At 43.8% G+C, this 14,535-nt stretch overlaps 1 protein-coding gene across 3 annotated transcripts in view; it reads right to left on the reverse strand.

Annotated features, from left to right (window-relative positions):
- Positions 1–564: 564 nt before the first annotated feature.
- The window catches only part of ABCA1 (ATP binding cassette subfamily A member 1), a 97,303-nt gene continuing 83,332 nt past the window's right edge, over positions 565–14,535 (reverse strand). For all 3 annotated transcript variants that reach the window (XM_037374360.1, XM_037374358.1, XM_037374359.1), the window contains 17 exons: positions 14,274–14,379; positions 13,522–13,596; positions 12,958–13,127; positions 12,053–12,230; positions 11,384–11,499; positions 11,152–11,296; positions 9,800–9,923; positions 9,071–9,200; positions 8,820–8,940; positions 8,577–8,639; positions 8,017–8,123; positions 7,451–7,592; positions 6,050–6,184; positions 4,675–4,778; positions 4,456–4,548; positions 4,027–4,270; positions 565–3,827 (listed from right to left, as the gene is read on the reverse strand). In XM_037374360.1, coding sequence (XP_037230257.1) covers positions 3,687–3,827; positions 4,027–4,270; positions 4,456–4,548; positions 4,675–4,778; positions 6,050–6,184; positions 7,451–7,592; positions 8,017–8,123; positions 8,577–8,639; positions 8,820–8,940; positions 9,071–9,200; positions 9,800–9,923; positions 11,152–11,296; positions 11,384–11,499; positions 12,053–12,230; positions 12,958–13,127; positions 13,522–13,596; positions 14,274–14,379 — 2,194 coding nt within the window. In that variant the 3' untranslated portion in view covers positions 565–3,686. The remainder of the gene's footprint in view (positions 3,828–4,026; positions 4,271–4,455; positions 4,549–4,674; positions 4,779–6,049; positions 6,185–7,450; positions 7,593–8,016; positions 8,124–8,576; positions 8,640–8,819; positions 8,941–9,070; positions 9,201–9,799; positions 9,924–11,151; positions 11,297–11,383; positions 11,500–12,052; positions 12,231–12,957; positions 13,128–13,521; positions 13,597–14,273; positions 14,380–14,535) is intronic.

A 14,535-nucleotide genomic window follows, 5' to 3' on the forward strand; every position in this document is an offset into this window, starting at 1 on the left:
TTTTCCTTTGATAAATTGGACCATTATTCTGCTTTCATTTGTAAACTCCTGTTGAAAATCAACCTAGTATTAACTTGAATGATCTTCCTTTAATTTGGTATGAGCTAAGCATTAGCTACGTTCAGTGTATTTGAGTCTTTATACTCAAACATAACATTTTGCTTTGTCAGTGAAAACATCTACAGGGTATTTTTAGCAAAGAGAATGAAGTTATCAATAGTTGCAACTTGCCACACCTCTGTTCAGAGGCAGGTACCTGACTTGGGAATTGAAACATCCAGGTAAGTTTGTTGTGCTCTGCAGCTGGATGTGACTTACACCACTCACTTTTTTTAGGACTTGGAGACCTTTTTATTTCCTAACTTTAGAAGCTTAAAGTAGCACTTGCCTTTCAGATCTTGTACCATCTCACTTTCCTGAAAACATGTGCCCCATGTTAATTTGTAGAGATACTGGAACGTGTTTGTACATTATGCAAAGTTCACAACAAAACAAACTTGGGCAAAACAAGAGCTTCTAACCGCACTCTGCAAAAGAACACATGCAAAAATGACACTTCAAAGACCAATGGTGCCATAAAAGCTTTATTTTTTACTTAACACAAGGCAATTAGAGTGCCTTTTAATACTTCACGTAACAGTTATTAGCAAATACAAATATATATACTTTTTTTTTTGCTTTTAATGAAAATGTCCATTTAAGGATTTAACTTAGAAACTTCAGTTGCGAAATCTCAAGATTTTTGCAAAGTTAACAGATATTCCAGTGCAAAAATAGATCCCATTACAGATAGCATAAAGTGCTTGGAACGAAGGAACAACTGTAATTCAGGAGGGAAAGATAAGCACAAAGTGGTGGTTTAACCATGGGGAAAAATGCAACTCCTTACTGAAATACAAATGTACTACAAAGAGGGATGCAATGTGTCAATAGTAATAAAAATCTAAAATAAGTTAACACCTCAGTGCAGTTTCATTATCAAGAGTGGTTTGATTACCGTATGTGACTTGAGTGATTTTTCCCCAACACACACTTCAAAGAGTAAATTAATGGCTGGCTGAACTTACTCCATGACAGATCGTGAGAGTTGCATTATGCTGTCTGTTCAGTATGAACAAGACAGGTCAGAGCTGTGAAATAGGTTTGGTCAACATCCATGTTTACTGTAACATTTTGTCACAGATGGACTCTGTGTGGGCATGACAGTCACAGGGCAATAGGAATCAAGAATCTCTTTTTGGTGGGCTACGGAAAAAGCATTATGATGCAACCACTGTTTCCTGCTAATTTACATAAGCAGTCACAAAGAGCAAACCACAGCCCTTTCAGGACCAAATCTAAATCCTCCCAGAACTCGTTCTAGTTCTACATGCACTAGCTTGGTACAGTGCAAAACTTAAGCCCTTCACTTCAGTGACTTAATGCTGATTTGTAATAGTAATTTTTAGCAGTGGTAAGCCTTCAATACATGTTATGTGTTTCAATGATACCGTAACATACCTGCAGCCTGTTACAGAGAAGTCATGGCTGTAGCTCAGCTGATCAGTAATTTTTCTGCACCTGGAACTCTGGTATATTCATCACCCCATAACTCATCCCCATAGGGTGACAATGCCATAAAGGTAATAACAAAGCATGTTTTAAGTGAGGTATACCAATCCCCATTACACTCCTTTGTCAATCCCCTTAGCAATGTATTATATAGATTTAAAAAAAAAAAGTATGAAAAAGGCACTTCAGCAGAGCACGTAGTAAGCTCTTACTTTATCTGAAGGCAAGAAACAGCAGGGACTGGGAATTTGTGCTAATTATTTAACTGTATTTTCAAAATGCTGAATTGGTCAGTGTTACCAGGTATACCTGGAAATATGTAATCAACCTTCTCCAGGCTCATGCCAGCCTTTTCACCATTTGTTGGGCTGCTATGGGCACTTAGGGGGGGGGGGGGGGGGGGGAAAAATGGTCCATGACTGATTCATGGCAGAGAAGCATCAAGAAATAGTCCAGAACCTGTACGGGTATTTAAGGCGGAGGCATGACATACAGGAATAGCCCAGGAACTGTACTTCATTCAAGCCATATGACTGAACCTGTTTCTGAATGTAAAAGCAAGACAGAAGGGCCTGTAAGTATATTAATGAAAGCATACTCTCCCATGACTGTTGTACAACATGAACAAGAATTGGTTGTTCTTATTACGTAACATCCCCTCTAATATTATTCTGGCTTTGTAAAACTTCAATTGACTGATTAACTGCAGCACTACTATTTCAAACGATCTTGTTCTTCAAGGGGATTTTTACTGAAGCAGTTTGTCACACAAGGGTGTATTCTCCAGTTAGGGATCACCTAATGACTGAAACTACACTGCACCACAGAAGCAGAAACTTACATATTTATCTAATGTTATACCAGTTTCCAAACAGGAAAATTTTAGGTGAACAACTTGAAGTAATTGCAGATAGCGACTGATTGCTAGAGTCTGGAACTTGGTCAGATCACGAATGTAGCTATCGCTGAATGGATAGAATGAGAGCATAGCATCACAGGCATAATGTAAAGAAATACTGTGGCTACAAAGATCAACTGAAAGCAGTTTCAATCCTTAATTATGCTACCTACCTATTTAAAGTCATAAATAATACTGTTTAAAAAAAAATCTACATCTCATTTCTAGTTTTATCTGGCAAAGCCAGAAATGGCAACATGCTCGCGCTAAGCAATAATTCCAGATGATGGGTACCTTTCTGGTGCAAAGCAGGGGGTTAAAGAGCAGATATTACATATCTGAGTGACATCTCATGATTTAGAATTTGCTCTTGGCATTAGCAGCTTGTATAACTACTGTTAGCTGCTGTGGTCCAAAATCTAGGTCTGCTTCTCACCCACTTCCTCCTACTAGGTCTTCATGCAACTGTTGCTGTACCTCAAAGGAGCAGGAGAGTACTTAACTACACAAAAACCTAGTCAGAGTAGTTACTGGTTGTGATGCTGGTGGGACAATCCTGTGCATTTGCAGGGTTCACAGTTCTGCATATCACCACTTACTGATGGAGATGTACAGATAAGATGACCTGTCTCTTGCCATCCCACCTCCACAGTACTGCTTTGTGGCCCCAGATCTGTTACTAACTCACCTACACCAGTCTAGGAAAAGCAGATGGTCAGGTAAGTTTTCACAGCCTAAGGCTACAACACTGGTGGTGACTTTTCTTGCCACTGACTGCATTGGTGCATTCATTGCCAGCAATGGATGTAGCACCAGGGAATTCCCGCTCCTAACATGCATGTTTTGAAAATTAAAACACGCATGTCAAATACCTATAAATAACCACTGGCCATGATTCTTCAGTGAGCTATTTTTGCAACCCTAGTGAAAACATATTGTACAGGACAAGATACAGTATGGTTGAAAGCCCACAGCATCTGATGGGTGCCTTACCACAGCTTCAGAGTTATACTGTAATGAGCTAAGTTCAAGTCTTTCACTTGAGAACAGTACAAGATGACTCCGTGAGGCACTGCCCCTGTAAAGGAATTTTGTTTTCATTGCATTGAATTGCATTGCATTGAATGGTTATCAGTAGAGTGTCCAGTTTCTCTTCCCATAGCTTCTTCTTCGGGAGTATTCTATCCCAGGAAAAGGAAGTCCGCATTCTGCTCATCATTTCTTTGCTGAAATTGGCTCACACACAACTTTCTTTTACCTTCTCATCTTGCAAGAAGGAATTAAGGATTGCAATATCTACCACAGTCTGGTTTTTGTGCAACGACAGGTCCTTCGCGTGGTCATCGTCACTTTGGTCCTTAGCAAAATTTACAAATACCTACGAGAAAAAAGGCCATGTCACACATCACCATGTACTTTCATTAATTCAGGGTATTTTATATACCGGGCTTCCTGAACTAGTCCTGGAATTCAGTACTCTGCTGAAATGCCCTTAAAAGACAGATCCAGCAAACTGGTGAATTTATTCCTGCCTCTGCACAAAAAGGCTTTTGGCAGACAGGCTACTGAAAACTTACTTGGTCAAGTGTGGTCTGAGAAACGGAGTAGTCTTCTATGTGGAGTCTCTTTTTGTTCTGGGAAAGAATACTGAATATTCTGGCCAGGGAGGATGGCGAGGAAGGAAGCTGGTATTGCAGCATATTCCGATGCTTTTCCTTCAGGACACTTCCAGGGAAGGCATGCCCAAAGAACAACTCAACAGGCTTCAAGTCTGGGTTTGCTCCTGCAATTCTCACCACTATGGTGTAACCATCTCCAAACCTGTAAACAGGACGGCCAGCACAGGAATTAAGTGCCTTTGAAACAGAAGTGCAGCTTAAACTCCATCAGCATTTCCCATAGTCAGAATAGCAATGGAAATGCTGCATGAGGAATTAAGTCAGACTATCTCCCTAAAAATGCAAACAACTCTGTGCTGTAAGTGAAAAAAACCCCACCAAACCTACCTGTTCTTTAGATGCTGGACACTGCCCAGACACCTGAATCGCCCATTGACCATTATCGCCATTCGAGTGCACAGGGCTTCACATTCTTCCATGCTGTAGGAGAAATAACTTCATTAGCACTGCAAAGAGCAGTGAAGTGCAGAGCAGCCAAGTAGAATCTAGCATCCAGCCCTGGTAGATGTACAGGCCAGGGCATGATACAGTTGGGCTGCTACTTGCCTGTGAGATGTGAGCACCACTGATCTCCCCTCTTTGATTACACTTAGAGCACAGTTCCACAAGAAACGACGTGCTTTGGGATCCATCCCTGTTGTTGGCTCATCCTGCAAAATACATACAAAATCCAGGTTATGCTGATATATTCTACCAACAAATATCTCATCTCTGAAATTACCTTTTCATTCTGATTACACATACTGGAAACATTGAAAATAAGCATGTTTGACTCATTTTCCAAAATGAGAAATTAATTTATGCTCCAAATTTTAAGTTAGCAAGCTTATTTTTCAGATCTGGGAAGTACAGCTTATTCTGCAATTATAACATCTTGAAATATCCAGTTCTAAACAAAGTTAAAAGTCAATTAGCTTGTTTAAATAGAGCACTACTTTCTCCTGCACCATCAATTTCAGTAAGCCTAAGGTTTGCCCTCAATATTAATCTGAAGTTATTTACTTCTAATTTTCATTGCATTATTAAAAACACAGGACAAATTCTCCTGCACAGTAAGATTAATTTGTGTCCATCAAGAAAGCTGTTATTTTTGGTACGTATAGAAATCTTTGCAGCGGTACTAAGGTAGTAAAGATGCTACACTGCTGGCAGTTTGGCATCACATTCAAGACCCCCACTTACCCAATGACTTTTCAAAACTAGAAGCCTGGAGACACATTATAGCTTGCACTTACATTTAAATAGTTTAAATATCTATTTCAGCGTGCTCTTTGCTCATGATTAAGTGACTAATGATGTATTTCATAGAATGGTTTGAGTTGGAAGGGACCAAAGATGAAAGATCATCTGGTTCCAAACCTCCTGCCATGGCCAGAGACATCTTCCACTAGACCAGGCTGGTCAAAGCTCCATCTTTGAACATTCCCAGGGATGGGGTATCCACAACTTCTCTGGGCAACCTGTTCTAGTGTCTCACCATCCTCACAGTGAACAACTTCTTCCTAATATCTAATCTAAATCTACCTTCTTTCAGTTTAAAACCATTTGCCCGTGTCCTGTCACTACATGCCCTTGTAAAAAGTCCCCCTTCAGCTTCCCTGTATGCCTTCTTCAGGTACTGGCAGGCTGCTATAAGGTCTCCCTGGAGCCTTCTCTTCTCCAGGCTGAACAACCTCAACTCTTTCAGTCTGTCTTCATAGGAGAGGTGCTTCAGCCCTCTGATCATCTGCATGTCTCTCCTCTGGACTCACTCAAACAGGTCCAGGGCCTTATGCTGGGGGCCCCAGAGCTGAATACAGTACTCCAGGTGGGGTCTCATGAGATTTAAACATTAGTTAGCCATGAAATATCTAGTCTTCATTTTAAGCTGATTTTTCTGTTTTTCAAGGTAAACATTAATGAGCAAAGGTCGCAGACTCACCAGGAACACCACAGGTGGCCCTCCAATGAGGGCAATGGCTGTGGAAAGCTTGCGCCTGTTCCCTCCACTGTAATTCCCAGCACATTTTTCTCCATATTTCACAAGGCCCAGTTTCCGAATTGCCCACTCGCCAACCTACAAGAGACAGAACACCACCATCTCAAATCAAGCACAGCCAACATCCACACAATGCCATTTTCCTTATGAGCTTTGGCTTTAAAAACATTTTTCAGAATGGCTACTCATCTGACTATCTAATATGGCATGGATGTAGGTTTTGAAACACCCTGTTCACCTCTAGATCAGGATATATGCTATCTGGCCCCTGGAAGGCTAGAATATCAAATGGCTGCAGCTTATCAGCCAGTGAGCATGAGTTGAGCCATGTTACCCCCTGGTGTAGTGCTCTTAGCAGTACCAGCTTTAGCTAGCTTTCCAGTTGCTGTGGGCTTGCAGCAGGGACACGGTCACTACTGACACACAGCAATTCCACTGTGGTGCATCTTAGTCCTTCAGACAGATGGGGGGGCATCTGGTTTGTTATTCAGGAGTATTACTACTGGTGCCAACAGGCAGGCACTGCTGCTCTGGGGACTAAAGTGTTAGGGGAAAGAAATTCAGCTACTACTCTGATCACATCCAGAACTGGGTCCCTTTTATATGGGCTAAGTAGGAACATCACAAAGACGAACTTGCCAGCAACCTTCAAAGCAGCTTGCTGTTTTCACCCATAATCACTGCTCTCAGAGGTATTTAGGATACCTGGACATACCTTAGGCACCAGATCTGGACCTACCCAAAACACTGGGTACAGATGTCATCTTCCTACCTATAGGAGTTCCTGTTCTGCAGCGCCCAGGACACATAGTGAGAACTGCTGTTAACCCAAGGAAACTGCACTGAGAAGGGTACTGTATGGTACTAGCAGCTGCCATTAATTGCCTGAAGACTGTCAGTGGAGCCCCATGTCTGAATGCTGAAATAGCAGCACTTTAATGATGCAGCATGATCAATTGGAATGTAACAGCCACCATGAGCTCCTGTTAAGCTGTAGAGTGCTTGCTCCCTGGGACTTTGAAGAATTAACTCTTGAAAGCAGGTGAGGTTCTGCATGACCTGCAGCTCCACAGCCCTTAAACTCTTAAAAGAAAGAAGTCATTCAGCAGAGAAGTGCATCTGCTATGAGAACGCAGGACAAAAAGTACCTGCCCTTCCATTTAGTACACTTTCCTAGGCAGCACTGAAAACCACAACAATTTTGGTTTGCTCTGGAAGGAAAGTGGGCAGATTTCACCATACAGTGTCTTCAGCAGCTTCACATCACAGCACTGCATGTGTTGTAGAGCGCACACAAGCAGGAACAGCTGGTCACTGCAGTGGGTCCTACCGTATTTCACTTACCTTGCAGACTTCTTTCTCTGGAACACCTCTCAGGAGTGCGAAGAACTCCAAGTGCTCCCGCCCTGTCAGCAGTTCATTAACCGCATCAAACTGTGGGCAGTAGCCCATGTTCTGATGGACTTCTTGGATGTTGGACAAGATACTATAAAAGAAAAACCCCTTTGTGAGAATTTCAACAGTACACACTGCTATTTTAGTTCTTAAAAGCAGGAAAGTGGAACAGTGGTTTTGGAATAATTGAACTAACAAAAACAGGATCCTAAAATCCATTTTGGCCATATTTTTTCTCTGTCCCTACCTGCCCCCACTTTTTTTTTTTAATGTGACCTTTAAACATAAGGGGGCAGGTATTCAGTGGCTACCCAATTAAATCAATTTTCCTAAGCCACCGAAGTACTTTACTGGACTTGGCAAAGGGCTGAAACAGATGCCAAGAACTGAAAAAGGAAAAAGTGGGGCAGAGTTTAGATTTGCTCCCAGTGGAACAAAGGCTGCAAAAGCTGGATGAGAAAACTGCAAAGGACCTGCTTTGATACAAAGCAGACAAAAGATGCATGGTCTTTCACCTGTTTCCTTTGAGGAAAGCTTCTCCTCCTGTCACATCTGTATCTCCAGTTAGCATCTTAAAAGTGGATGACTTGCCAGCACCGTTTACTCCCAAGAGACCAAAGCACTGGGGATACAAAAAAGCAGATGAACACAGTGTGTTTGAGAACAGGATTCAACTGCATCATTTTCAACACTGACAAGATAGGAAGGAGCAAACTTGACCCTCAGGACAGCTGGAGGGAGTCTTCAGTGAGTTTTTGAGGAAAAGAAACACTTTTGGACTTTCATTTTAAGTCTAAATCTTTACACTGGGAAAATGAACGAACTGTGGTGTCACCTTGGTGCAGTGCCACACCTTTGAGGGTATCAGAGTTTGGCCTCTGGTGCCAGACTGACAATTCAGTATTTTCTTCAAAGGCAGAGAGACACAGAATCAGAAACAGCTTCAAATTGTGGGCAATTTCCTTTGATGTAATTTCAGCATCATCTGTTTCTGATTTTACCCTATCCTTTGTTGCCTGTTGCTCTTAAATACTGCAGTAATAGCAAAAGCAATGAATTTGACAGATGAGCTTACCTCTCCAGGGGGGATTCCAACACAGATCCTATCAACTGCTGGCTTTCGCTTCATTCTGTAAATCTAAAAACAGAAGAAAGAATGAGAAAACAATGTCAAAGAGAACTGCAATCAGAGCCATACATATTCAACACTCCACACATGCTCCAGTTTTGACCCCACTAAATTCCCCTGAATAAGGCTTCTGGTAAACTGCATGGGTTTGTACCAACAAGTCTTAGGAATGCAGAACTCTTCTGTCACCTTTGTTAGCTCCTTGATTTCCAAGATGTCACTCTGTCCTCCTCCACTAATTATCCTCTGTCTCTCTCTGGTTACATCTTCATCTTCATCATTCACAGGAGGCAGCTTGGCATAGACAGGCCTGGAGAGAGCAACACGATAAAGCTTTAGCAGATGACAGGGCCTCCATAGTTAATATTCTCCCCACTTCATGGGGGACACCAATGAAAACTTCACCTGCCTGCAGTGGTGAAGTGGAGCAGGGAACATACCTGGGTTTGATGAAGAACCTGTACTGGATGAGCACTGTGATAAGGAAGAAGACAACGCCCTCTACTGCCATGGCAAAGAGATTCCTTCCCACCAGGTCCCATGACAGAGGAGACACAAAACGATTTTCTCCTGCCAAAATGAGATGAAAAGCACAGTCACCTTTCCAGAGCAGTAGGAGCAGGATATCATTTCTTCCTGCAGAGCTCACCAAGTTGGGCAGCAGGGCAACTGGAGAGCAGCCAGTAGGAGGAGGGAAGGGATAGACCATACAAGGGGCCAGCTGTGGCTGCATGCCCATTTCTTACTGTAGCAAAGTTGGGACTCGGGCCCAGAAAATTTGGTTTGCCAAAGAAGAGCTGGTCCACCTTCCCAAAAGGTTAGTGAAGCACAGAAAGACTGTTACTCAGGCCTGACATCTGCATCCCCCTGCCCTCCAAAAAAAAATTGTTCCAGAATCTCAGCCGTTCCTCACACCTAGCCTAATAATCCTCTCCATACAGTTGGCTTTATACAATTTTATTTAATGCCCATAATAACTCAAAACTTTGGGAATACATCTGACAGACTCTTTTCAGCCTTCGTAAAAAACTTCAATCAAATCTGTGCTGCAAATCATGCACTTTCAGTTCCTGAAAAGTCAGAGGAGCAAAGGGTGCTCGTCTGGAACAGACTCGGGCTTTCTGTGCTCAGTTCAGGCCACTGTCCCTCTGATACACAAATTCACTTACCAAACCTCTCCAGAGCATCAGCCATGGCCTGGTTTTTTACCATGTCAATAAGCCCCCGCCCCAGGCAGAAGTGGGGGAAGATGAGGAAGACAGACTTCAGGATGTCATTGATGTTGTTCAGCTTCTATTAAGACAAAATCAAGTGCCAGTGAGCCATCTGAGCAGAAAGCAGCCACCACCCACCAAATGTGACCCGTGTTGTGATTGACCCCTCCCTCCCCCATCGCTGCAATCTCACAAAGATTCCAGAATTAGAAATGCTCTCCCAAGAGCCAGTGCCATGGCTCCTCTGGACAGTGTTGTTGCATTGCTCAAGATGTTATTAATACAAACAAACTGCACCAAAGGAGAGATTCCTCCAGATGTTCACAGTCTAAAAGACAGTGTCTGCAAATAACAACATGCAGAAAGGCTACAGGTTGAGAAGACAGAAAAGTCGTGCTTTCAGCAGCTGTGGGTAACCCCTCCCTATCCCATATTGGAGACTGTAATCCTTTTGCTTTGTTGTCTTCCAGTTGACTTAGCCCACAGGTTGGGTTGGACTCACAGGATCCTGGGGAGACTTTCTACCAGACACTTAACGTCAAGTATGTACATGTTTTCACTGAGCTAAAACAGGCCTTGCAACAAAAGGGACCATCATCAAGGACTGCCTCCTTATGACCACAGGCAGTGGTAACAATCAACAGGCAACTTGCACAGGGTCTCCTCAACCTCCTCCCACAAGGAACACTTCACACCAGTGTGCATCAAATGTGGCCTGCTAAGACATCTTGTGTTGCCTACAGGCAGGATTGGAACTCGCACCTTCCCCAGCAGGCACCTGGCTTTGGAAAAATTGGAGTGAGGTGCATAGGTTCCCAATACAGTTAAGAGTGGTATCTTCCACAGGAGGCAAAACTGAGGGCAAGTAAGTGCTTGAGTGCTTGAAATGACCTGTGGTAGACAGAAACTGCACCTTATGAAGAACATACAGGAATTTCATTTGAACATAAGGAAGATATTTTTTGTCCCCTAAGGGTGGTTGAGAAGCGGAAGATGTTGCCAAGAAAGACTGTGGACTCTCCATTCCTGGAAATGTTCAAAATCTGACAGCCCTGAGCTGACCCTGCTCAGAGGTTGGACTAGGCAATGTCAGAAGGTTCCCTTCACACCTCACTATTCTATAAACATTGCCAAAGTGGGCTTTAACCCATTTCAATCAGAACCTGTGTTTAAACCACTGGAGTAGCTAACGGGTACAGACCAGGGGCTAGCCCTTCTGGAGAACTGGCTGCTAAAGGCAACATAGCACCAACACGGAACTAGATCACAGCAGCACAAGACAGTGAGGAACTTTTGGGGAAACGTACATTGTTGGTGAAGAGCTCCAGGACAAAGGTGGCCACGCTACCGTTGATGCCAATGAAGAGGTTCACACTGGTCAGCACAACATATGCTGTGCTGGGGATTTTGAACACGAAGGAGGCTGGATACATGAGAGGGGTGATGGACCACCTGGCAAGAGGAAAGGCAGCAATGTCAAGTAAGCACCTTCCAACTTAAGAGCCTTCCCAGTGATCCTTCTGATGAGAAGTCCCTTACCCATAGAGAAACAGAAGCAGAGCCAGCACAGGCAAGTTGGAGGAGGATACATAGGACTTCTGCTGGAAGCAGATGAAGATGATGATGACTAGTGTGGCTGGAACAATGTAGTTGCACTGGAAGGTGAAAAATAGGGCTTTAGATTTGTTTCCAGGTTAAAAAAAAAATAAAAATGAAATGGGTCTTTCTGCTCTGAACCAATGGTTTTCAACGTTCTTCAGCATTCCCAACGCTGTTTCCAATGGGAGACTCTTTGGAGAGTCACACGTGTGCACTAAAATGTAGTATACATGAATTTACATTTCTTTGTCCCTCTAGAAGCAGATAACAGATTCTCAGAGGTTCTGGACACCACAGGTTGAAAAAACCTGCTTTGAACAGAGCAGAGCAAGGGGCTACACAAGCAACATTTTGGGGCAGGTATAAAGTGGCATAATAAATGCTGATGATTGAGCTTATGGTTGCCCTCCCATCCCCTGTTCCATGTTCACTGTCCTATTGAGGTGAGTGAACCACTGCCCCAGGAGAGTAAACACAGAAGTCATACGCCATTTATTCACTGAACTAATGTGGTGCCCACCGACCCCAAGTGGGCTTTGCACTTCAGTGCAACAGACAGCCCTCAAACACAGAAGGGAGGGCAGCTTAGCGCAGTTACAGAGCCCTTACCATATCCCAGACAAAGTTGGCCAGCCAGTAGATCACAGGCTTCACACCACTGATGAACTGCAAGTGTTTAGCTTTGCTGACACGTTCCTGAATAAGGAAGACTACAAAGCTGGCAGGAACAAAGGACATGGCAAAGATCACACAGATGGAGACGAGGACATCCACAGAGGTGGTCATCCTGGACAAAAAAAAAAATAAATTAGGAAGTGAAGTGTTTGTACGCTGGTGCTGGCTCCTTTGAGATGAAATGAGGCAGCTCATGGCGGGCAGTGCAGAAACTGTTTCTCCTTCTGCTGTCCTTGTTTTGCAGGGTAAAACCACATTAGGCTGTCTTAACTGTACAGTTTTTCTCTAGCTGTATGACAAAGGGAACATACACAGCCTGCTGGCATCTCAAGCACAGCACCACAGCCTGGAAACTGATTGGTAACTTCAGCATAAGAGACTGTTTTCTGCCTTCCTTATCACCACCACTTTGTTTCCCACTTGGGGTTGTTGGAAGTTTGTCTTTTTTTGTTTTTTAAAGTTCAGAGCTATCTGATTGTCAGCTGCCACTGCTCTAAGATCTGATGGATGTATCTGCATGATACAGCTTATGAGTCCTGACTCTGGCTGTAGTGGTAGTGTGTAGTGTAGTCAGTGTCTTAGTGCAGAAAGACTCGTGAATTACTGTGTGCCATCCCAGGTTGAGACAGTGGGCAAAACCAAAGAGGAACTATCAATGCTTCCTAGTCAAACAGTGGCACCTTGGGACAAAAGAACGACCATATTCATGGTGAGCCATCTTTCTGGATATGGCTGAGAGGAATTTCTCAAGAAGCAGAAGGTCTGAAGATTACACTGCCTGTTTCCAGTAATCGGCTGCTGATGAACCCAAAGCCATCTACATTCATGTCAGAACTTACAGGGCCACTTCAGAGAGCTGTTGTTTGGTGAGGTTCAGTGGGTGATTGAAGGCAGTTATCCCATAAGCACTAGGGTTTTTGCCCTGCTGCAGGTTGGCCCGAAGGATGGCATTGTTGATCACGTTGAGGAAGGACGCAATGGCATGCCAGCCCTTGTTGTTGAACCACACCTGCAAGAGACCACATCAGCATCAGAAAGGCACTAGGTACATCAGCTACTCAACAGGCTCCTCAGCCCTGAGGAATTCCTTTCCTCTACTGAAGGCATTTATAATTTCTTTCTACATCCTTCCAGAACGTACAGTTTGGTCAATAACCACAAGAGGCTGCTGGAAGCTAGCACTGAACTCCGTCTGGGCCTTACACCTAGACTCCAAGGGAGAAACAGATTTTGGGGAAAGCCACACAAGAATACAAGCTGCATTTGCTCCACTAGCAAATGAAAAGAACTCTCGTCTGCACAGTTGTCCAAGGCAAACTACTGGGACTGTGCTAACTAAAAAAAACCTCCAGGTTATCAGAGTTTCAAATAGCAGGTATGGCAGTGAAGATTGATTAATTTACCTTCACGTTGTTCTTTGTATCCAGGCCTTTCATGAAACTTGACAAGCTGTTGAGAAACCGATCTCCAGAACTCCCCTGCAAACAACAAAGAGAGAGTTATCTACCCCCTCTGAAGAGTGCCTTTATTCATGTCTTGGAGCCTAGCAGGGGTTTATGCTATGTTTTTCACAGCTCTGAGTTTTCTTTCCATTCTGCAGCCTGCATTCACCAAGCCAGAGGTTGCAAGAAGGCTGAGAAACTGCAGCTTTCCTCCCTCCTTTCCTTTCTGCAGTGCTACTGGTAAGAGAGATCAGCCTTAGGCCTGCTTTTTACCCAGCAATAAGTATTAACCAGGGTTGCAGGCAACCTTCAGAGACATCGCAGCCCACAGGCAGTGTCAGAAGAAAGCAGTGGCCCAGATTATCTTCGGAGCCAAGGCAGATTCAGCATACAAGGACTCATCTAAGGTTTTGAAGGAGATGGCAACCACTTATTAATTCCCTGAGACAGCTCACTCTGTCTGGCCAAAAAACACTTGGAGGTGTCTGTAATCCCCGCTGGCTTGCAACTGGTGATGGGCAGAAGCCACACATGCAAGCCGCCTGCTGCTCCCAGATAACCATCTTGGAGATGCCAGTTCAGAGGTAATGGGGAGAACCCACTGAACATAGCTAACATACAAATGCTCCTCATTTTATGGCTTCCAAGTCATCTCCCAAGTAATAGGACTCTGACATCAGAGCGTCCTGGGTTTATGGGGGACATCTGCTCACCTGTGCTAGCTCCAAGATTTTCTTCACTTGTTTAATGGCATCAGTGACTTCATGGCTTGGAGGAAGCATGAGGGAACTGCTCGCTCCCAAGGAAAAGCCACCATACCTGAAAGTTCAGATAGAAAGTAATGCTAAGACCCGAATGCTTACTGACCTCCAGAAACTGCCACTCCCCCTCCCTCCCCAGATGTCTCCTCTTCCTGCACTATATCCAAGGCAACATCTCCACTCTTACATAAAGGGATGACTTTGATCTTCCTAC

The sequence above is a fragment of the Falco rusticolus genome, chromosome Z (assembly GCF_015220075.1).
Source record: "Falco rusticolus isolate bFalRus1 chromosome Z, bFalRus1.pri, whole genome shotgun sequence".
Classification (NCBI taxonomy): Eukaryota; Metazoa; Chordata; class Aves; order Falconiformes; family Falconidae; genus Falco; species Falco rusticolus.